The 23,071-nt window shown below is 35.1% G+C and overlaps 1 protein-coding gene across 5 annotated transcripts in view; it reads right to left on the reverse strand.

The window, feature by feature from the left end:
- The window catches only part of ANKRD28 (ankyrin repeat domain 28), a gene marked incomplete at its 3' end in the record, with an annotated part of 117,426 nt that overhangs the window by 16,239 nt on the left and 78,116 nt on the right, over positions 1–23,071 (reverse strand). For 3 of the 5 annotated variants that reach the window (XM_084507553.1, XM_084507555.1, XM_084507552.1), the window contains 11 exons: positions 22,170–22,312; positions 20,619–20,831; positions 14,828–14,906; positions 14,294–14,408; positions 13,777–13,859; positions 10,511–10,574; positions 9,153–9,221; positions 7,401–7,541; positions 1,470–1,581; positions 768–794; positions 344–418 (listed from right to left, as the gene is read on the reverse strand). In XM_084507553.1, coding sequence (XP_084363679.1) covers positions 344–418; positions 768–794; positions 1,470–1,581; positions 7,401–7,541; positions 9,153–9,221; positions 10,511–10,574; positions 13,777–13,859; positions 14,294–14,408; positions 14,828–14,906; positions 20,619–20,831; positions 22,170–22,312 — 1,121 coding nt within the window. Of the gene's footprint in view, positions 1–343; positions 434–767; positions 795–1,469; positions 1,582–7,400; positions 7,542–9,152; positions 9,222–10,510; positions 10,575–13,776; positions 13,860–14,289; positions 14,409–14,827; positions 14,907–20,618; positions 20,832–22,169; positions 22,313–23,071 lie in introns of those variants that run through there. The other 2 variants (XM_084507554.1, XM_084507556.1) reach the window with 2 other exon arrangements.

The following is a 23,071-nucleotide window of genomic DNA, read 5'->3' on the forward strand; positions in this document are numbered from 1 at the left end:
CATCTTTCATAATAAACGATGGTAAAAAATAATAATAATAATAAAAAATCATTACTTATAGAAGTTTTCTAAAAGTTTCTTTAATATAAGTTATAACATAAATCTTAATTATGAGATTCCAAATGAAGGCTGTTCCATGTAGCAAGTTTCAAGTGAAATGCGAAAATCAACCTGTATAGCTCATTTAGGAATATCACATATTTATTTTTCAGGTTTAATTTATTATTACTGGGTTATTTAAGAACAAAATAAACAATAAACAAATAAACAAAAACCAGAACAAATCAAAATTATCCTGTCTGCAATTAGATGAGCTAACATCACTGAAGAATGAAATACTTACAGCTAAATGCAGTGGGCTTATAGGTGCTCTGTTGTCTGAATCATTCAGCATGTCAGTACCTGATGTTTCCATTAGCTTTAAAGAGAAAGCCTGAGTGAGTGAAAAAATCCCTCCCCCTTTAAAAACGTTCATCAATAATTGCTACTATTTCCAGCATACACATATTGAAAAATAAAAAAGACCATTAGAAAGAAAAATATAGGACTACAGCTTCTTTAGGAATTCTATATATCAGTTTTGATCTTTTAAAGAGTTTGATTTGCAACTACTGCAATTGAATCTAAATTGCGATTGAAATTAAGTAATACATCTAGGCATTGAAGAAATGGTTGAATAAGTCTAAAAATAAGCACCAGTATTTTTAAAACGACATGCTCCCTTTTTCTGTATTGTATTTTAACAATGAGAAATCATACACACTTACAACATCTAGAGGCGTTTCACTCGCAATCTGCAATTAAAAACATTCAGAAGTCATATTTTAATACACTTGGATAGGAAAGTACAATTTGTATTAAAATATTAAGTTGTACAACACAGAAAATATAAATTCATTTCATATCAAATAACATATACGTTATGTTATTTGATCCCATACAAAAGCAAAGGGATCCATCAAAAACTACCCTGAGGCCTTATTATTATCTACAATTCTATTGTATGGCCATTAATTACTGTAAGAACTCAGCATTACGTGAACTGTAAGACACCCTTACTTTACAGCTTTTCCCTACATTTTAATTTGCTCCTTCAGATGACATTTGTGAAATTTCTTAATATTCCTCAGTGGGATTCCTGTGGTTATTCTACTTCAGCCATCAAGAACACAATTAGCAGCGTATCCTAAATTAAAAACAAAGCAAAACTAATATCCCATATCCTCAACCAGTGTTACCTCTTCATCTCGGAATTTATTATCTTTTTTAATTGCTATCTACCATCTCAGCTCCTCACCTTGTCTGTGTTTTAAGAGTAACAAGAGCTTAAACATTTACTATCACAGGGGATGAAAAATACTATCAACCTAAGCTAAGAGGTGAAGAATGAAGAAGGAGAAATGCCCTGGCCTTTGCATCATGCTCTGTAAGAGCAGCTGTTACAGCTTTCATCTGTAATGTTTTCTTACCAATTCAAGACATAAGCGATGACCATAAGCAGCAGAATAGTGAACTGCATTGTATCCTTGTTTGTCTCGGATCCCTGGATTGGCATCATTTCTTAGCAAGTATTCCAGGCACCTATTTAAATTGAAATATGCAACCATATATCTAAATGTTGAATTTCAAGTTTACAGTAAGTGATAAATCATTCCAATTAAACTGGAAAATAGAATGCAGCCAACAAGAACACTGATTTAATATACAATATTGACTAAAGAACTCCTCAGTACACCAGGTGTTAAGGTCAATCACAACGCTTCCAAAATCTGGAAGAATCCTCTATGTGAATGCTGAATCCTCTAAATCCGCTGACTTGGCTAAAACTAATATTCCATGGCTATCTTCCTCCTAGCTAATAAGATTGTAGAGACCTTTGTTAATATAAATGATTATTATGTCTGTATTTTCCACGATATATCAGTATGCTTTTCTGTACTTAACACAGAAGGAAGAGAAAAAACAGACGAGTTCTTCAGGATACACAGTCCAATAGAATCACAGACTCTATTCCACTACCAGACACTAATTTATTGATTTATATATATATACTTATATATAGTAAACACACTTAGTTGTTGACATATCCTAATCATTTCGTACTCTTGTTACATGATGCTGTAAGGCAGAACATGATCACCAGTTTCAGCTACAGACACTCAAGCCAGAAGGATGAAAAACAGGGTATTAATGTCAGCTCCCTCTCTTAAAGAACGATTACTATTTTTCTGTTTTTTAAGAGAGACTCCACAAGTGCACACTAAATGATTCCAACCAACAACCCTACTCATTCATAGTTTTATGTTGTCTACACTTTAACCAACGTTTTGCAGAGCTTAAAAACAATGAGAATGAGAACTCTGAAGCAACAAAATGAGGAAGGAAGTTGGCTTAAACTAAACTACTGTACACATCCAATCTCAGCTTCAAGAGCTTCAGGATAAGATAGAGACCAGTGAGAAAAAAAAAACAGTCCTAGAGTCGCATCAGGTTATTTGGGAACTTGCTCACGAGAGGACAATAAGGGCTTCCAAACATCCATGTGGTGAGGTGTGCAACTAAGCAAGATCATCATTCTACAAAGCCTCTGGAAATTCAGAATTAACAAAGTAGGAAAGAAAGACAGATTACAGACTTCTTATTGACAGATGAAGATGATTCTCATGCTAAATCTGTCAAACATGTAGGATTGTAAAAGTCTCCCCATGTCCTACCTTAATCAGGACCTTCAGGATCTGGGAAGAGGCGCATACGTCTTAATTATGTAACAGAACCAAGAACGAGCCAAATTCATGACCCTGCCTAATGTGAGAACAGCCTGTCTGGTTCTTCACAAGAAGCAGCTGAACTTCAGATCACTGGACTTGATCTCCCACTTAGCGTCCAGCAAAGCTGAATTGATTAAAGCCACCTGCTGGTATACTGAAAGATTGGATGATTTGCTTCCAGCAGAGAAAGAGAGGATATATGATGTGTCATTTATCAACGTTGTACACTGTGATTGGAGTTTCTGTTGAGACCTGGGCACAGTATTTCTGAAGAGAAGACCAGAAAGCTCTGCACGTATTCTACACAGCTCTGAGCTCCAGAATACTGGTAAGAAATGTCTGGCCCTTTTGCCCTGAGATATCCATGATTTCCACAAGTGATCTCTGCCTGTGAGGGATTACCTGTTACCACATAGCAAAAAGAAGAATGAAATGGGTAGATCATCTTGCCACTGAAAGGACCACCTAACCATTCAGAAGAGGACCACCAAGCAGCACAGGTACCACGTGTCCAGAGTGGAGTGAGATTTAAGTGTTTGAAGTAGTCTACCGTGAAGCTATTTACTGCTCCGTGACTAAAACAGAAGAAAAACATCACTGAGGTGGTAATTGTATATTTAAATGCTACAATCTCTCTTACAACTTGGAACACATCTTGCAATAGAATGGCTTCCAGAGACTGAATGAGAACTGAACAAAATCTCTGAAGTGAAAGTCTGAAGAGACCCAACCTCTGTACAGTTCCTTCATCAGCCAGATGTCCAGACAGGGAGGGTGACATTCCAGTCTTTCTAAAATGGTTTGTTAAAACATTTGGGTTTAGACTGTTGGTGCTGTGGTGAAATCTGGTCAGGAGAACCTTGCCTTGATAACAGTTGAGGAACACTCTTAAGTTAAGCTACATTGTACTCAACACATACTTTGTATGATAGATGGAAAGATGGATTCCGTAGATCAAGAAGCATGAAGACATGCCCTTGGAATGCAGAGATGTTTATAGCAAGTCACTACGATGAATTTGAACATGCTGGTGAAACCATTTGGTTTTCTGAAGTGTACAACAGGTCATCATCCTTTCTCCTTTTTCGGCGTTATGAAATACTTCTGCATCAGTTCAATAAAATAGATGTGAAGCTGAAAAAAATCTTGGCAAATCCAGCTTGGAATCTTTCTTCATTAGCACAGCTTATCTACAGGTTTCACAGATTACCGTTACCTGTAGTTCCAAATGGGTCAGTTAGATAGACTGACACTATGAGATTTCTATTTCCCATTTATCTCAAAGGAAATTGAGAGAAAGACAAAAAACAAAACAAAAAACAACACACACACACAAAAAACCCCCAACATTTGTATGATAAAGCTAGCCTGTGCTGTTGTGAAAAACTTGCAGAAGAATACATCAGTTTTAGATTTGAGAGGCAGAAATCCTAATATGACCTCTGATCTATTCTTAAAAGAGGAAACTTGATCATTCAAACCTTGGAGAAACACAGGCAGAAATTCTACCAGAGGAGTCATCTCCTGAGGGATGACAGCATGACCCTGAAATATCAGAAATCTTTCTAAAGGAGCTTTCAAGGAAGGGCCTGGAGTCAACAGACAGAACAGTGCAAGTGCAAGATCAACATCAGAATGAGACCCAGTAGTGGCTGTGATGACATGGAAATTCATTTCAGTGTAAGATTACTGTAATGGGTCCAGAGCCCAATAACTTCACAAGCAACAACAGCAGTTTGTTGAAGTGCAGACATGACATTTGCTTTTTCATCCTATTTGCTGACGGTCTTCTACTGTCACCTTGGAAAAGTAGAGGAGTATTCTCACTACACTAGACAATGACCACCATTTCTTCCAAAAGAAATGCTGTCTGTGAATCTAAAAAGTCCTCACTGAAGACACGTGGCTGGAAAATCACCCTTCTTGTGTGAAAGCTGAGATCTTCACTGGAGATCAAGTCAAAGGCTGAAAGCAAAAATCCAGGTGGGTGAAAATGGAAGGGGTAAAAAGCTGAAAAAAGAAAAACTATCAACAAAGAAAGTATCTAATTACATAGTACTCTGCCTCTCTACAAAGTTGAGAAGAGGAGGAGCAAAGCCAAGGTGTGCTCTCACTTTTTTCATTTTGTGTCCAGCATACAGGGGAGAAGTACTTAAGCAGGTAGAAAAATTGGAAAAATGGTATAAATTCTCCAGTTTTACAAAATAACTTGTTACACAAGACGTAAATAACTTTACTTTAGGTTGAACAGATCTTAACACAAAGATATGCTTTACAGGAAGCTATGCTTTAACCAGCTAGCTTGTTTTTTAATTGCCCAACAGACAAATGCTTGAATTTAGTTAATGACAGTGTTTTGTTTTTTTAATTTAAATCCAAACTTGATTATTTTTTTGAAAATCCAAAGGCCAAGTCAATGTGGTCCATCACATCAGAATTACCGTCCCTACATTTTATTTGGCCAATCTAACTTTGTTCATTTTAATAAGTGATTTTATATTAACATTCATGGCTCAAAAATACATAGAACATAGACTTCACCTATCTAGATTTCAATATTTGTGTACTTTCTACATTTGTGTGTTCACAGGAATCTTAATCCACTGAATACTCTGCAGAAAGCAGTCTTCTGAAACTTCTCCAGCAGCATTCTTTACAATGCAAAACAAATGATTTTTTTTTTTTTAACTCTTTCTTCTCATCCAGCAAGGAGATGAATTTTGTATTATCTGAATACTTAACTGTCCTCAAAAGGCCTCTAAAAAAGGAGATCTGGCAAAATTTCTGACAGCCCAAATAAGTTAAATTTATTTCCCATTTATTTAGCTGTGTACTCTCTATTAAATAATTATAATATAGAAATATGACATTTCTTCTCCCCTAACACACTGCTTAGTTTATTTTAGTCTGTGATCATCTTTCCCTCTCCAATATTGTCAAAATAAGGCGTACTAGCATATTTTCCAGATCTGAAATATTTGTTAAAGGATACCAAAGAAATATTTGCAAACGGGCACAAACAGGAAAATAATTTTCAGCAAAAAACATCATTGTCCCTAAAATCAGCCTTTAAAGATATCTGAACAAAGACTACAAAAACGTACATAAATATCCTTGGAATTTCCATATAGATCATTTCCTGATATTTTTTCCCAGGCTTTATACTCCAACTTAGCAATCATTTTTAGCTTCTTTCCTGTTTTGAATATGAGCTGAGTAGTCCTGGTTTTCCAGCTGTTTCTAATCATCTTGCTGCATCAACATAAAAAGCTTCTCCTCGGGCCATTCTGCTTTGCAGCCTGTCTTGCAGAGAGCCAGCTGTTCATCAGAACAGTAATATTGTGAGGCTGCTAGAGACAATTCTTTGAGTTATCTTCTAAAGATCTGCTATATTGCCATCATCATTCATGCTTGTCCCTTTTATAAGGCAGATGGCAAAATGATGCCATCTGAAACACCATTATAGTTTGGAAGTTTTCGCAGCAAATGTGAAGCTAAAATTAATCCTAGCTCAAATTTTAAGAGGGTAGTTAACATACTGTTTCAACAAATTCCAGTAGGATTTGATCATATTTGTAAAAAATATCAATTCTGTTTATAAATTTGTGTCTACATTTATTTTAAACATTATTTAAATGGAAATATTCTTTATTTATCCTTCAGAACTCCATCTGCAAGTTACATACCACCTCATTCCAATGGCTACCCCACCTTTTTAAAAGTGCTGTATTAAGATACGATGACATGGCTCTAAAAAGCACTACTCTCCAGTGAAAGTGTCACTGTACCCATCTGAAATGTGATGCTGCACACCAGCCTGTTCTGATCCCTGTGAGTGTGTTCACATGCAGGAGGTACCTTCCTAAAGCCTACTTGACACATACCATGTCTGCAGTTTATCTGACCTCATCAATTTTGTACTACCTCCATAAGCTTTGAATGTGTGCACTGAAACAATTAAAAAACTCTGCTAAACACAACCATTAGTTACAAAAGTAACACACACAAAAGGCATTTATGGATTTTTGAAGATTTCTGGATGCATTTGATAAATAAAAGCATAATTACTTCACAAAAATCTACACCAAGGAGAGAGTTGTAATGCCAAAAATGAATAATTTAATTAAATCCTGATGGATTTAATTAAATAAGTCTAGTTCATCTCTATCCAGGCCTACCGCAACGCACACACTACTTTTACAGCATGTTTCTGACTGACTACACTGATTTTAGGGCAACATTAAGAACCCTCCTCAAAACACACCATCCTTTGTCAAAATTTGATCTTAAAGTATCATTACCCTAATGCTTATGACCATCAGATAATTGCATGATAACCTCGCAGATGATGTTTATTCAACCACTACACAGCAGGTGGGATTAAAAACTCTGTTCAAAATAGGGCACCTGCATTACAGGACATAACCAAAAAATTACTATACATTTTACTGTTTACAATGTACTTCATTTTTTCCTCAGAAATATTTTACACACAATGAAGAAGCCACTGCCAATTTTAATCTTTAAAAGTATAAAACATGCATTCGGCAAAACCAAAGGCAAAACGTACACAAAATTCACAGCCCAAACATTTCTAAGGATACCATCTGTAGCACAAAGCATTGCACTTACTTTCCATCTGTGTCTGATGCAGCTGCATAGTGCAGAGGTGTACAACCCCTCTCATCAAGGTCATTCACACTAGCTCCAGATCCCACAAGGGCAAACAGGCACTGGTAATTACAATTGGCAGCAGCATAATGGAGTGGAGTTCTTTAGTACACATTTAAATAAAAAGTACAATGGTAAATAACAACAAAATAATACTAGAGAGACAGAAAATGCAAAATAAAATGAAACTTAAATACTCCTTTCCCTTTTTAGCAAGTATTTGTGGTGAAGAACACGTAAATATTATAAATTATTTCCTAGGGCCATTTAATAATGCAGAACACTATCTAGGTGATGTATCTATCAGCCAATACATATACATAACTCTGTCTTAAGAGAAGCTTTACATGAATTTTCTCGTGTAAACATATAGAGGAAAATAGTTTACATTAGACGTTGGTTTTAGGTATATCGGTAATTTCAAGGAACATGAAAAAATATGGGCAAATCCAAGAAGTGCACAGCAACTAAACAAGGTCAAAATACAACAGCGAGTAGATGTGTTCTGCAAAAAAGATCAGAATTTTCTCTAATACAGACAAACAGTATTTTTTAAACTACAATAACATACCAGAGGTATTGTTAAAGAAAACTTTTAAAAATATACATTGTTTTCTTGTTAACAAAACCATGAAAGATTAATATTGCTCAATACTCTCAGAGGAAATTTACAAATTAAACTTCAATTCTCAAAATAAACAAGTTTACACAAAATTTCAGAAGCACCACAATGGTGCAGAATTCAATTTTCTATGTTTAAAGATGGACAGCTACTATAAATGACTCAGTTTTGAGGAGGCAGACACTTGGAAGTGTTCTACCTCTCCCTTAAAATTACTTTTTTTTTTCTCAATTTTTAACTATTTTAATCTTTTTCCTCTCCCAAAATAATTGTTTTGCATAACACATAAGTTAAAAATAACTATTAACAAAACCTTCAATGAGAAAAGTTGCAACAGACAGTTGATCCCTTCTCAGGAAAGGATGGAAGAATTTAAAGCAAAATACAACTTTACAGCCATAACGTTCCCCTCATGCCCTACTCCTGCCATTCACAGGAGTGAATTATATTTTCCAGGATGTGATGTGAGATTTTGCACAAGTACTGATGGTGCCATCTGCACTTAAATAATACTATACTAAAAATAGAAATTAATGTCATTCCAAAAGAGTTCTGAGCACAAACAAGGAAAGGAACAGAAATTGATGGATATAATGAAAGGGAAAATGTGAAGCAGTTATGATAAAATGTATTTTTTCCACTAAAAAAAGAATACAAACAAGCAAAAACCCACACAACTCAGAAACAGCAAGAAATTTATAGATTTGACTAATTTGTTATTTGGAAAACATCACTAATATCCTTGGATGTGAGAAACAAACTCATTAGAGCTGTGCTGTAAGCAGAAAAGGCTCATAAAAATTGCAGTTGAGTATGTAAAACAGCCTTTAAAAACAAGGCTAAGCAAATACTTAAAAAAAAAAAAAAACAACAACAAACCAAACCAAAAAAATATCAAAAAAAAAAAAAAAAAAGACAATAAAGAGGATACAACCATAACTTTTGGTAAGACATGCTGAAGCATAGTTTATAGTGGACTTCATTTCTTAAAAACATAGAAACTGGAATGCACGGACTCGCCCATATAATGATATCCTACTTTTGTAATACTTTAACAACTCTTCAGAATATATAAATCTAGAATCTCTTACCTCCCAAATCTGTCCTTTTTGTTGAAGTCTGCACCAGTATTTAGCAGAAGATTTAGGCACTCCAAATTCCTGTTAAATTAATGCAATATTGCTTGTCATTGCAGATTATGGGTCCTTAATATCGGCCTTTACAAATGTCAGAACTGCTAAAAATACAACTTGTATGGTATTTTTCTTACAACTGAACTATATTAACATTTATTTTATATGACTTCTTATACGTAATATACATTTCACAACTGCAGAACCAAACCAGGAAAGAACACTAATTATTTCAAGTCCACATATAGAAACTGTACTGATATCAAATGGCATGCATACAGTGCATGAAAGTTAACCTAAATTAACAGAAGTCTCAATTCCTTAAAAAAAAAAAAAAAAATACACCTGCACAGCAAATCATTTTTGCTACCAGGATTGCAGCACAAAAGCAAATTTGTAATGTATATATTTTAAGGCCAAATATAAGTTGCAATGTAAATATTTTAAGTGCAATTAATTTTGAATACAATATGATTGTCATAACATATGTACAATGCTGCTTGCTTAAACAAAATCTTAATAACTTTTCTAAGTTGGAAATGAATGAGGGAATGAGTCACAAATCATGTGTTTTTATATGAAAAGATAGCACTTTAACCTTAATCATTTGTAACAAGAATGTACCTATCAAATATCTCTTGACTTAGAATGATTACTTAGCAGTATTACTTAAACAACATTGAAACAGAAAAATGAAAATATCATTATCATGGAGTTCTTGTGTCCCACAAAGTGTATCATGAGATTTATTACCCAATTCTTCCAGGCAATTTTGAGTAGCTGCTATAGATAACCTACAATACAATAACAATAATCAATATAGATCACAACTCAAGTGATGAACAAGTTGTTCTGACCACTTCATCCACCTAAACTCTGGAATTTAATTATGGTTTATAATTTAGCTTGATTGAGCTTTTGTTTATGGATATGGTAAACATTTATTTACCAAAGTTGCTGATCTCTACCTCAGTGATACAGCAGGGCACGACATCTTTGAAACTATATCATCACCCGTGGGAAATTAAAACAAAATCCAGTTCATCCCCAAGCATAAACCTAAGGTAAAGCTGATGATACCTGGACACTGTACTCCAGTAATTACTTATAGAGCTGAATGTTTAATTTATTTATTTTTATTGCTTGTAGATAGAATCCATCTTGAAATTATTTTCATGTTTACATAATTCCAAGGGGAAAGCATAGGAGAAACACAGAGAGGAAAAAATAATAATAATAAAAAAAGAACATGAACAATCAGCAATTGAAAAAAAAAAAGGACACCAAAAATAAAAGCATGAATGCTTTTTACATACCCTCCAGCTGCAGCTGCGTGAAGACAAGTTCTGCCAAAGTCATCTGGTGTGTCTATGTCAAAACCTACCAATCAAATATTTGTAAAACCCATTATGCACTAGAAGCTTTCACAAAACTGTTCTCATCTACCCTTAAGAGAAATGCTTGCAAAGCAAACTTAATGGCTATTTGCATAGAGCGCTGAAGCACATAAACATAATTCATTTGAAACAAATCCTTGCTATTTGTAGTATTTTGAAAAATATGTTCATTTTTAACTGAAAAGGCTAAAGAAAAACACAATTAGCAGAGCTGAGGCAAGAAGCTATATTCTTTCTTATCTTACTTACCTCCTAATATTTCTGTATAATTTAGTACTGGACATAAAATCCATGAAGATAATAGGAAAATTTAAGAATAAGGTAGAACTTCAAAGTGTTCTGCAGAGAATCTTTAAAAATTATTTTTTACATAAAGAGATGTCAGCATTACTAAATCCAGAAGTTACTTCAATTTCATCCTTCATTTTAGCTCTCTAGTCCCAGGGGAAGAACTACACTAAGCTGGAGTGAAGGCTGTAAACAGCAATTAGAGGAGCCCTGTAGAGAACCTTGTCACTTTCTTCCCAAAATATTTGGGCTATGAAAATTTGAGATCACAAATATTTAAAGCCAAGTATTTGAGAGTATGCAGATCCATAGTTAAAGTTACTGTATGAGCCCTAACTTTGTTCTGACATTCCTACTAGAAAGACTGTCCTTTGCATTATTTAATAATGCAATAGGACATATATAAGTAACTAAAAACTAATTAATAGTCTGATTAGCTAACCTTACCTTTGTTGATAAGATAGGTATCTGAATAAAAAGCTGTATTTGTAGTAGGAAAGGTAACGTCTATTCAAATAAACTGGGCGTCTCAGCTAAATTATAATATGTTCAGGACAATCCTTTCTCCCCTCTTCCAAAGGAGGATTCTAGCATTTGACAGCAATTAGCACACACTCATCATGCTTCTGCCCACAAACTCTTTGCTCCCTAATTCATTCTAAGCCTGTTGTGCTGTAAATGGTAAATTATAAAGGCAGTACCTGAATTAGAAGTCACAGAGTAGCATGATAAGCTTTTTAAAAACAAGGGCACAAATCATCTCCTCTGGGTAATTTTAGCTACAGAAAACACGCAAAACTGACTCCTATTACAACTTACCCCATAAAACTTGGCACAAGACCCATGCAGACAAAAGTAATAATAAATTAGAGCAACTATAACTTCTTTCATCTTAATGAGAAGTTGTACTGAATTTATGCTCCTTGAGAATTGTTTCAAGTAAATAAAACTTCCTTGACACAATTCCATGCCCTCACCTTCAATTTATTTTGAAGCAAGAAAGCATTTGACCAATTCTTCAGGTTTGGTAAGTAAGCAAGCAGGGGAAAGGAAAGAATGGTGTATAAGAAAACTAACAATGCAATAAAAGAAACACATGGCTTTAAAATTTCACCGTTTCTAAATATGAGAGAGAAAACACCGGTAATATCATAACACTGTCAGGTTGTCACGCACTGGAACAGGCACCCCAGGGAAGTAGGCACTGCACCAAGTCTGTTGGAGTTTAAGAAGTGTTTGGACTGTGCGCTTAGTCACATGGTCTTAATTTTTGGGTAGGCCTGCGTGGTGCCAGGAGTCGGACTCGATGATCCTTATGGGTCCCTTCCAACTCGGGAGATTCTATGATTCTAACTAATTCATTGAACACAGATGACATCCACAGGTGTCACAGGAGCTAAAACTTTAGTTTAAAAGTGTGAGACACCATATAAACAACCACAGCACTAAGATCCACTAGCACAAAAGGCTTACTTGAAGAGTTTGGAAAAACTTGTTATACCTTAAGGCATAAGTAAAATTTTGGAGGTTAAAAAGAAACTTCTCAAAAGAGGATTATGCTGTGTTTATCCTGCAGTGCTCTCCCTAAATTTCTTAAGATCATTCTTAAAATAAATACAGGAATAAACAAATTATTATTACTATCATCATTATGGCACTTCCCACTTTTCAAATTTATGTATGAATGCTTCCTCTGTGATTTGATTTCAACTCTTGAAATAAAGTGGTGAAACAGCCTGCAGGCTGAAACATAGGCAAAGTAGTAGAATTAAAATTATCTAAGATACCCTAACTGCAATTCTACACCTAATCATATATCGTAACACGAAAATTACTATTTAAATCAGTTTTCAAAGCTGCATTTTTTTTTGTTTAAGAGAAGTACAATATTTTCTTAAGAGTCTTCTTTTTATCTTTTTATGTAGCAGAACTTCTTCACCAGAACTCCAATGTCAGTACTTCTCCATGGGAAAGCTTTTTCCTCCTTTTTTCTTTTAAAAAGAATTGTTCAACAGCCATGAACAGTGAACAGCACATAGGATGTGTTGTTCAAGCGTACTACTCTTCAAGGCTGTATGTCCACAAAGCATAGTTTTTACATGTGCTGTTACCTTTGCCTTCCATTTGAGTAAACACATGGCAAGTAAGTTAAGATAGCTTACTGACTTGAATCAAAAAGTAGTCCTCAATACCTTTGCACATCCCTAGGATGCTTGTCTAGCACCACTAACTACTTAAATGTTTGTCAGTACTGCAACAAAGCACTTTTTCCCCCCTCCCAAGGTCAAAAATTGATATTAATGACTTTAAAAGTCAGAGGTTCTTACTTCACATAAACAAGACCCTTCCTCACAAAAATAAAAGGGTACACAGTCTACAGACACCAATCCCCACACCAAGAGCGTGTCCTAAAATGTTAGCAGTAGCCAGTCTTTTCAGTTTGACTTTTATAAATGGTCAAGCAACTGATACTTTGCTCCAGGCTAGCTTTTCATCTAAGTTTGCTCAGTTCATGTAAAAGTCACAGAAATCACTTGCAAGTCTTCTTCATGGATTTCTTTGCCATACTGAATCTTCAGTAAGGGAAATGAAGGATGCTGAAGTCATTAGAGCTTTTGTCCTTGAAGGCCTATTATGGCCTGGGCCAGCATTCCACCTCTTTGGACAACTTGAAACATTTTAGAAGTTATAGACACATTATTTCAATTTGGATACTTCTGTACAAGTTTGCATTCACTTTTTCTATGTATTATCCATTAAAAGCAAAAAAAAAAAAAAAAACACTGTCCCCAGCACTCTAAACAATCCTATCTATTACTAAGTTAAGATTTAATTAAAAGCTATTCTGTGGAATAAAAAATGAAGTACAAAGCATAAGATTTTAAAGAGTATCCTACCTGATGAGAGGAGCTTTCTGCAGCAGTCTGAAAATCCACTTAATGCTGCCAAATGGAGAGGAAACATCCCATGTATACCCCGCCTAAGATACACCATAATCAGGTATCACAGTTTCATTACAATTGAAATAAAACAAACACGACTGTGCCAAAGTGATCATGCATGGTTTGTTCACCAAACAATCTAATTTTAACACTGAGCCAACACAAAACCTCACATATTAGACAATTTCTCACAATCTAGGCAGGATGCATTAATTCAGTGCAATAGTTTATTAAAATTTTCAGAGTTTTTATTTCATATACATTGCTTTACAGAGAAAAATTGATTCTCTTCCTTTTTGTATCAATCGTGATGTACTGTGTAGCTACTTAAAAGCACAGTATAGGATAGTTCACAAAGTATTCCCTATTTCAAGTTAAATACAATATAAAAAAATCATACTACTCTTGTTAGTCTAATAAATACATTTCTACATTCTCTCAGCTTGCATTCATGTCAGTAAATGTTACCTACTTTGCAGTGTCAGCACCACTCGTAATCAGAGTGTTGATTAATAGCTCATGGCCATATCTAGCTGCTATGTGCAAAGGAGTATTTCCATTCTTATCTTCACAGTCTATTTCAGCTCCTGCAATAAAAAAGTAATTATTACCTAAGAATACAGAGGCATACAGATACTTCTGTTACAAAAAACCAGTACTGATGTATTTAACAGTACTGATAATTTAAGCAACATTAATTATTGTCCATGAGCGACTGTTCTGGATTTCAATTTTGTAATGCTTTCAGTGCTATTTAGTATTAACAATGAGCAAAACGTATTTTCTTATCTACCAATACAGGACAAACCTTCTGAAACTCTTTCAAACTTTATAGGCAGAGATACCAGACTCCACCATTAACTGAACTACTACTGGACACGGGATATAAACAAAACCCAACAAACTTTCAATACATTGCTATCAATAGAAAAGAGGAAAATACTTGTAATATAGGAAAGCTGATGACAAAACTACTCCTACCCATTTTTTATTTTTTTTTTTTTACCGTTTTGAATGATGGTTTGAGATCTTGAAAATCTACCATGGATTGCCGTCATGTGCAAAGGTGTTTTCCCATCTTTACTCTGAAAAAGAAAAAAACAAGAACAGTGTTTACTTATAACCAGAGTAATCCATCAGAACTGACAAAGGAAAAGGACATACTTCTCTCCCCTCTACTCTCTCCTTTAAATTCTTTCTGGTAAGCTTTTCAAAAGAGCTGCTCTTAATCACTCTTCCAGCTCTGGGTGACAACTCAAGGAAGCCTGTTCACTCACAATTATGCCTTTAGGATAATCACTCTCAAGAGGCTGATGACAGCACACAATGTCAGCAACAAGCCTATGCCCCCCACTCAAGTCTAAAATAACAAAACGCTTCTTTAAATGAAATTTGTTTTTTGAAAAGAAAACAACTTTGTTTTTCATTATTATCCATGTATTTACAATGGATGTTTACACATTGTATTAGAAGACAACACACTAAAAGCTCGCATGTTCCACTAATATTTCTGTAAAGCGATACTTGAAAGTAATTTATCATAAACCACCAGTAATCCTAGGGTAGAGCTATTCGAACATAATAGGCATTATACATTTGAAATGCATACCAAGCCTGCACTTAGTCATTCACCCAGTAAATACGCCCTTCAAGTAGGCCAACGACAATGCATAAGAGACTTGCAATTTTTAAACAGCACAATCTAAACACACTTACAGAAACAGTTTTTTTCTGTGATCATTACTTTAGGACGACTTTTTTTTCCTATTATTTATCATACATAATGGAAAGCTTTACTGCAGAAAAGAGTCCTTACTTTTGTCTGCAAGTGAAAGAGAGGAGGGGCAACATATGATATGAACATATGTATTGAAATATCATTGATCACTGCTGTGCAAAAGTGTCTTCCCATCTTTACCCTTCCTTTGAAACTAAATGACAAAGCTTCTAAGGATGTGTTACTTAAAATCTGCTATGGATCCTTTCAGATGGACTTGAACATGGATTTTTTAGTAATATCACTGCAAAAAGCAGCATGCAACACCTAGAACAATTCAATTATGGGAAACATCAAATTCTCAGACCTAGACTGAAAGAAAAATAAAACACTTTATGACAACAGCCACGGCGTCTCCAGATGTCTCAGCTACTTGACAGCAAATAACCCAAAAGGCACATCCACATATAAACAGTAACAGCAAAGAAACATGGAATAATTAATTGAAATCCACTAGAGGAACTGGACGATCATTTTTATTTCAAGAACTTCTGTCACTGAAGGCCTTAAAAAAAAGGCCAAATAAAAACAACATAAACAACAACTTCCCTAAGCAATCATTAACCTCTGATTTATTTATTTTTGAAAAGATAATTTTCTTTTAATGTCTACCTACCTCTATCCAAACATAAATGTAAGAAAAATGACTGTATAAAATAAGCTTAGTTTGAATGAGTGACTAAAAGCTTCTTTGGTAACTAACATTCCAAAACTGAAAGAAGAAAACTTTGAGAACGTAAGGAAATAAATTAGTCAAGTCAACAAGAGACAGAACAATTTTAGGTGGTGCTAATACTGTAATTTTTACAGAAGGTGCTAAAACTGTTTCTCAAAGGAAGGCTAATAAGAAGATGGAACAGAAAAAAAAAAAACAAACAGCTCCAAGTCTCACTAACAAAGTACCTCACAGGGACATTAAATGTAATCTAATGTGACAGTATCAGAAACTAAGTAGTGTGGTGATCAAGCAAGTTGTCAAAAGACAACATAAGAACAGCAAAATAAGCAACAAAATAATTTTCCAGTTCAAAGGAAAAAACACTGTATAATCAATAATGTATTTTTAGATTCACTCTGCTCCAATTTACTTTAAAATGTAACTCAGATTTGTAAGATGATGGATTTCATTATCCACAGTGTCTCTCTCCAGTCCAATAGTCTCAGACTTCTTTGCAACTCAGAAATAGTACAATATGCAATTGTCTATCAACATATAAACATAGAAAAGGTATAAAATTAAATTAAGATGATGATTTCCATGTTGAATATGAACTTCTAGGTATAAGATGGTATTTAGAATTCGCTTCTTGGACATTGCCACTGGGGAAGGATATACAGGATCAGAACAAGGAATCAAATTTCTTAGGTAATGAGATAATAAGGCTCATTGTATTGGGTAAAATCTTTGTAACCATTTAGATGCCAGGAGGTTGGGCTTCATAAGCAAGGAGGTTCTCTTCAAAACTTTTGCTTCAGTCTCCTTTTTTTCCTGCCCTCAAGGTCTTACATCTAAATATTAAGTTAAATATAGCTGCCTGAACTTACAAGATTGGATAGCACATGACTAAATAACTATGGGCTAATGATTACTTTTAATTCTATTCACTGAAACTCAGTTATGTGTGGGTAACAGGAAAGAAGTCGCTCTATCACTAGAGAAAACATGCACAAAATACTTAAGATCATAAAAAAATGCTAAGAGCAGTAATTTCTATTAGACTGAAACAGTGAACACACAGCACAAGGTATTCTGTGAAGTGAATACTCAGATATTAACTATACTTAGGCTACCGAGCTTTACTGAGGTCTCCAAATGAAATGTCCCTCTAGCAACAATTCCTACATTCTAGTATCAGAAATGGAAATAAAATACTTCTATTTAGGACACTGAATTTTCAAGCACCCAGAAGTCCATAAAATAATGAATACCAGCCCATTTCTATGTGTTCTTCCTTGCATGGAAATCCCAAACAGTGAGGAAAGAGCGCTGCAACAATGAGCGGTCCCTAACAGGATTCACTCTTCTACACGAGCATACGGGTACTGACAAAGCACAATAACAATTATGAAATGCCCTCCCTCTACAGAAGTGATAAAAAGCAATTATATGAACTCCTGTATGAAATACTTTGAACATCATCCACAGTATCTGGAAACTGAACAAGTTTGCTTTCAATAAATACTTAGTAAAATCCTCTAAGAGCATCCCATTTTAAAACTGTACAAATGATTATTAGCCACAGAACGAATTCTGATTTAGTTTTCCTCTACTATTTTTTTAGGGATTATTCTTTTGATTAACTCCAAGATTTATCTTCACAGGCCTTTCCAGGGAAGCAGACGTTGACTTGGAAATTATTTTCTTTTGCCTCAGTACTTGCACTTCTCAGCATTGCAATTCTTAAGTATTCATATACAAAGCAAGGCTGTTCCACCTCCAGGCCTAGATTCACAGACCAAAATCAGTCACATAGGTAGAAATCCACAGAAATGTTATTAACAGAATTACAGTGGAGATACATGGTGGTGCACAAACAAGGGACAAATTATATTTTCCAGCTATAATCGCTTGAAACCTCCACACAACCCTACTTGTTTTATTTTGCACTTCATAGTTTTGTTACTTAGTAAATCAATATGTTGTAAACACAGCCACATATATCTAAAGCTGGTGAGGTGGGGATTGGACTCTTCTCCCAAGCACCAAGTGTTAAAATGAGGGCAAAAGGCATCAAGTTGCACCAGGGGAGGTTTAGGTTGGATGTTAGGAGAAATTTCTTCTCAGAAAGAGTTGTGCAGCATTGGAATAGGCTGCCCAGGGAAGTGGTTGAGTCACCATCCCTGGAGGTCTTCAAGAAACCTGTAAATTTAGAACTTAGTGGTGGGTTAGTGGTAGACTTCAGTACTAGGTTTAAGGTTGGACTAGATGATCTTAAAGGTCTTTTCCAACCTGAATGATTCCATGATAGCGACTAACCCTTTCCAGTATAAAGGCCTTTTCTTCTGAAACACAAAACTTCAGAAGCCAAACCTATACCAGGCTCTTAGGAGACTTCAGCTGAAGTTCTCACCTCTCTGATATGCTTCAGGCTGCAGTTTCCAGCCATCAGGTTTAAAAAAAACATATATTCTCTTGTATCAGAGTATGCTTTTAAAAGAAAGCCTGGGTTCACCCATGTGAAAACTTCTGATCATCCATTTATTATTAATTAGAGGAACTATCCAATCTATGCTTTGGATCCAATAACCTGAAACTGAGTGGGAAGGAAGGCAACAATACATCTCTCTGATGCCAATACATCTTTTGTTACTTCCAAACAACAATTCACCCACATTGCAAGCTTCAAAGAATTAGGAACGTTGCCAGTCAATTTGAAGATACTAGCTGTTCTTTGCACAGTTCCTGAGGTTATTTAGCGTTACAACTGACTGAATGTAGGCAATACCTACAGCGTATACCATAACAAAGATTCATATTTAAAGTTCAAGCATAAAGATTACTATAATCTTTAGCAGTGTTTAATTATCCTAACAGAATGTTGGAGATTTTTCATTTTCATTCCTAACCTATCATTAAGGTGTATTTGAAAATGAATAGCCAAAAAAAAAAAAAAAAAAACAAAACTTTGCTTACAGCACATTTTTCTGAAACGAACTCCTCCCAACTTTTTTCTTCTACATCAGATGTACAAAGCCATGAGCCCTTGCAAACCAGTGTATAGGGAAACAGTAATTCTTTACTTAGCAATATTGATCCTTCTTTTGTTTTCTTCCTGGTTGTGCATACAACATATGTACATAATCATTATTATATTTAACATTTTGGGATACTTTTCATGACAGAACACACATTATTAAGAAATGTGGTTTCAAGGATGGAGGACAGAAGACAGCTCTGTAACGCTAAACCCTCAGTCATATCCAGTCTGGGACATCAGTAGAGCAGAAAGCTGGCAACAAGAATAAATTAACTATAACCTGCAGATTTTATGACAAATTGGCTGTAAACCCTATAGCATAACTCTTTACATCTTCAAGGCACGTTAGTAACGCATTTTTCCACAACCAATTTTAAGCACATCTTCATTAAAGGAGCTCCACATTTAAATATATGTAAAAGCGAACTGTAACATACACCTAGGATTTTTGCAAATCAAATAAACTATTTAAATTACTCCCAAATTTTCAGTGGGCTATGTATTTTTAGTAATAGACACATAATTGTTTTTTAGAACTAGCTGAAAATTAGTGTGAAGTTCTAACATGAAAGTTAACCACACACAAAAAAAAGATTTTAAACAATTTTAAAACTGTTCCACTATTCACCTCTGACTCAAGTAGTACTGAAATTGATATAACTATTAACACACACAAAAAAAAGAAACAAGAGTATCGATACTTCTCTTCCTACCACAGGTGAGCAGTGGTACAGGCAATTAGATACACTGTACTTTTGGACTCTTCCTTCCACATACTTATTTCCCACTTTCCCCAGCCTGATACTGAATACTTCTGAACACAATTAAGCTTTTATTACTAAAGCCAAAATTAGCTTCACACGAAAGAAAGGAGATCTCATCTCTCTCAAGGGTCTATTTTACCCTTCATACAACTGCTCCAGCCACTGGCCTGTTCAGACACGTTTCTTTGAAAAATCTTTGATTTCTTTTATGCTTTTTGCTTATAAGAAAATTATGCTCTTCTGCATTACGATTTGCTCTTACTTATATAGACAGACTCGGGAAAACAAGATTACAGGGACTTCTGATATTTAAACATAATAAAGTTTGACCAGATACTATTGTCATCTTTTCCTTCTGGGCTTCTTACTACATCCCATAGATTTAAGATTTAGACAACTTCTTTGAAGCAATCTTATTTTTTCTATAATACTTTTCACAGAAGGACTCCAACAATTAGTAAGAACTTCTACACATTGCCCTAACAGCTTTGAGAAGTCACCTTTGATAAAACTATACTGCATCTATAAGAGCAAATGGATGACTTTGGATTCACCTACCTTCATATTTACATCTGCTCCGTTGCAGACCAAAAGTTCTAGACACAATGCTCCATGTGTCGACGCAGCAGCAAAGTGCAAAGGTGTAAAACCTTTCTCATTCATTTGATTCACATTAGCACCGCAGTCTATGAGTTCATTCACTACAACATCTTGTCCGTTGTAGCAAGCCACATGGAGCGGAGTATTTCCATAGGCATTTGGTTCATTCATCTGTCAACAACAACAACAACAAAACAGTTAATAAGCGAAAACCTGTCTGAAAGCAGTTTTTAATTACCACAAAGAAAATTTGGTGTCATGAGACAACTTCATTCTGTTTTTGAATTCTTCAAAGCCAGAAATTAAGAGCAAGGTCTGGACGTACTGCTTCGTCTGAGAAGGGGAAGGGTATAATTGTTTTTCAACAGAGCCAACCTCCTCCAATTGTGTCTATGCCAGTTTCCTGTATGCAGTATGCAACTGGATACACACAAAGCACGTCAGCAGTGACAATTTGTACAGACATTACAGACTAGCAGCTTAAGCACCTAAGGAATCTCTATCATTTCTCAACAGCACGTGCAGGTTTCTGTTAAAAACAGGTGTCAAAAGGACGGAGAATCTCCCCAAAATAAGTTTTAGGCATTTAAATCTAGAACTCCTAGATGCAGACACACACACACGCACGCAGGCTAACTTCTTAATGATATTCAGGACCCGAGGGTAACAGGAATTTTGGTTATGAACTACTTCTAAAATGCAAACACACATGCTTCGCTAATGAACTATAATATAAATGCTACTGTTGAAGTATCCAAGACAGAAAACATCCGATCTGATCTCTAAACCAAACAAGACTGAAGTGCGTACTTTTTGTAAGTCGGGGAAGGGAAGGGGGAGAAATCAAATTTGTTGTGCACGATGGGATACTGAATTCTGATCTACTTCTCAAGATAAAACTTGGGCAGCATTCTGCAATCTTGCAAAGGTAAAATATGATGCAAAATGTACCTTTCTTACACGGTTTCACAGTTTTCTGTTAACATACTTCCTATATGCAGGTACTGTACTGCCTCTTAATTTATTTTGCATTTCTACATTAATATGGTCTTCCTCAATCTAGTATTAAAGTTTCTGACAATCCATAACATTTCTCAAAGTATATGTGGTGTAAGAAATTCAGTAACATCTATATTTTACAAAGAACTGAGGCAAAAGAGTTCAATTTCCTGCAGTTCAAAAGGGATATGTGTGGCAAGGCTGGGAACAGAATTCCTATTTCCTGAGTTCCAGTCTAAGAGTCAGAAATACCAAGTGAACAAAAATAGTATTAAACACAAATTTCTTTTCAAACAATTCTGCAAAAACTGCAAAGCTCTAAAGCTACCTGGAGAAATGAAATTTTGTAACAAAAAAAGCACAACTATAAAAAAAACAAAGCACGTGAAGATTGTCAAAAATACTTTCACTATTTTCACCATTTCATAAACACACACACAAACAGTGTACTACAATAATAACAAGAGCATTTCAAACAACAACGAAAGTATCACTTTTATTCTTCCTTACATCAACTCCAAGGTCGAGAAGGTATTTGACAACACTGATCATCCCACTAGATGCTGCAGCATGTAAGGGTGTATATGATTTCTTGTCTTTGCACGTTACTTCAGCTCCATGGGCCACAAGTAATTTCACAACTTCAATATGTCCTAAAAGAATAGACAAAACAAAAAAAAAAAGCAGCTGTATTTTATATTCCTCAGAACAGATTTACAAATGGAATAATTGTACAATTATTGTAATACGAACTAAACATTATTCATTTGGACCTAATCTGGAAAGTAAGGAGTTGTTCTCTTAATTCTTTCATGAACTATAAAAGCCACATACATTATTCATCTCCAGAGGAGGGTATTTCAACATAACCCCCCCCCCAGTAATCACACTCTTGCAAGGCACAGTCGAGCTCTTTCCTTGACCACGTCTCCTGGCTCCAGTTTCAGTTTTCTTGCCACTGTGACGCTGTGCTCCAAGAGAGAAGCTATGAAAAGGAGGTAGCCAAAAATCTGTCCTTCTCACTCAGTTAATTGAATTGCCAAACAAATCTATCATTGAAAACACAGAAACGTATGCCACGTAGATAATCATGACAAAGTCTGCAGAATAGAAGAGAGGACACTCAATGCAAATAGTCTGATAGATTTAGTGCTTTACCTGAATCATAAAGAAGTAGGATTTTTTGTTTTACCTTTCAAGTGAAACCCTTATCTCAGCTTTAAAAAAAATGTGGGGGAGAGTGGAAGGAGAGGAACACTGAATACTTATGGTTATCCAGTCAGACATTTAAGTACCATGCATCAAATCCAGCCCTCAGTTTAAGTGCTTCATAAACAAAGGGGGGCTGCTTTTTCAACTATTAAACTAATGTGCACAAGTTTGGAAAGGAAATATCTACCCGAAGGAATACG

Source organism: Aythya ferina, assembly GCF_964211825.1.
Source record: "Aythya ferina genome assembly, chromosome: 2".
Classification (NCBI taxonomy): domain Eukaryota; kingdom Metazoa; phylum Chordata; class Aves; order Anseriformes; family Anatidae; genus Aythya; species Aythya ferina.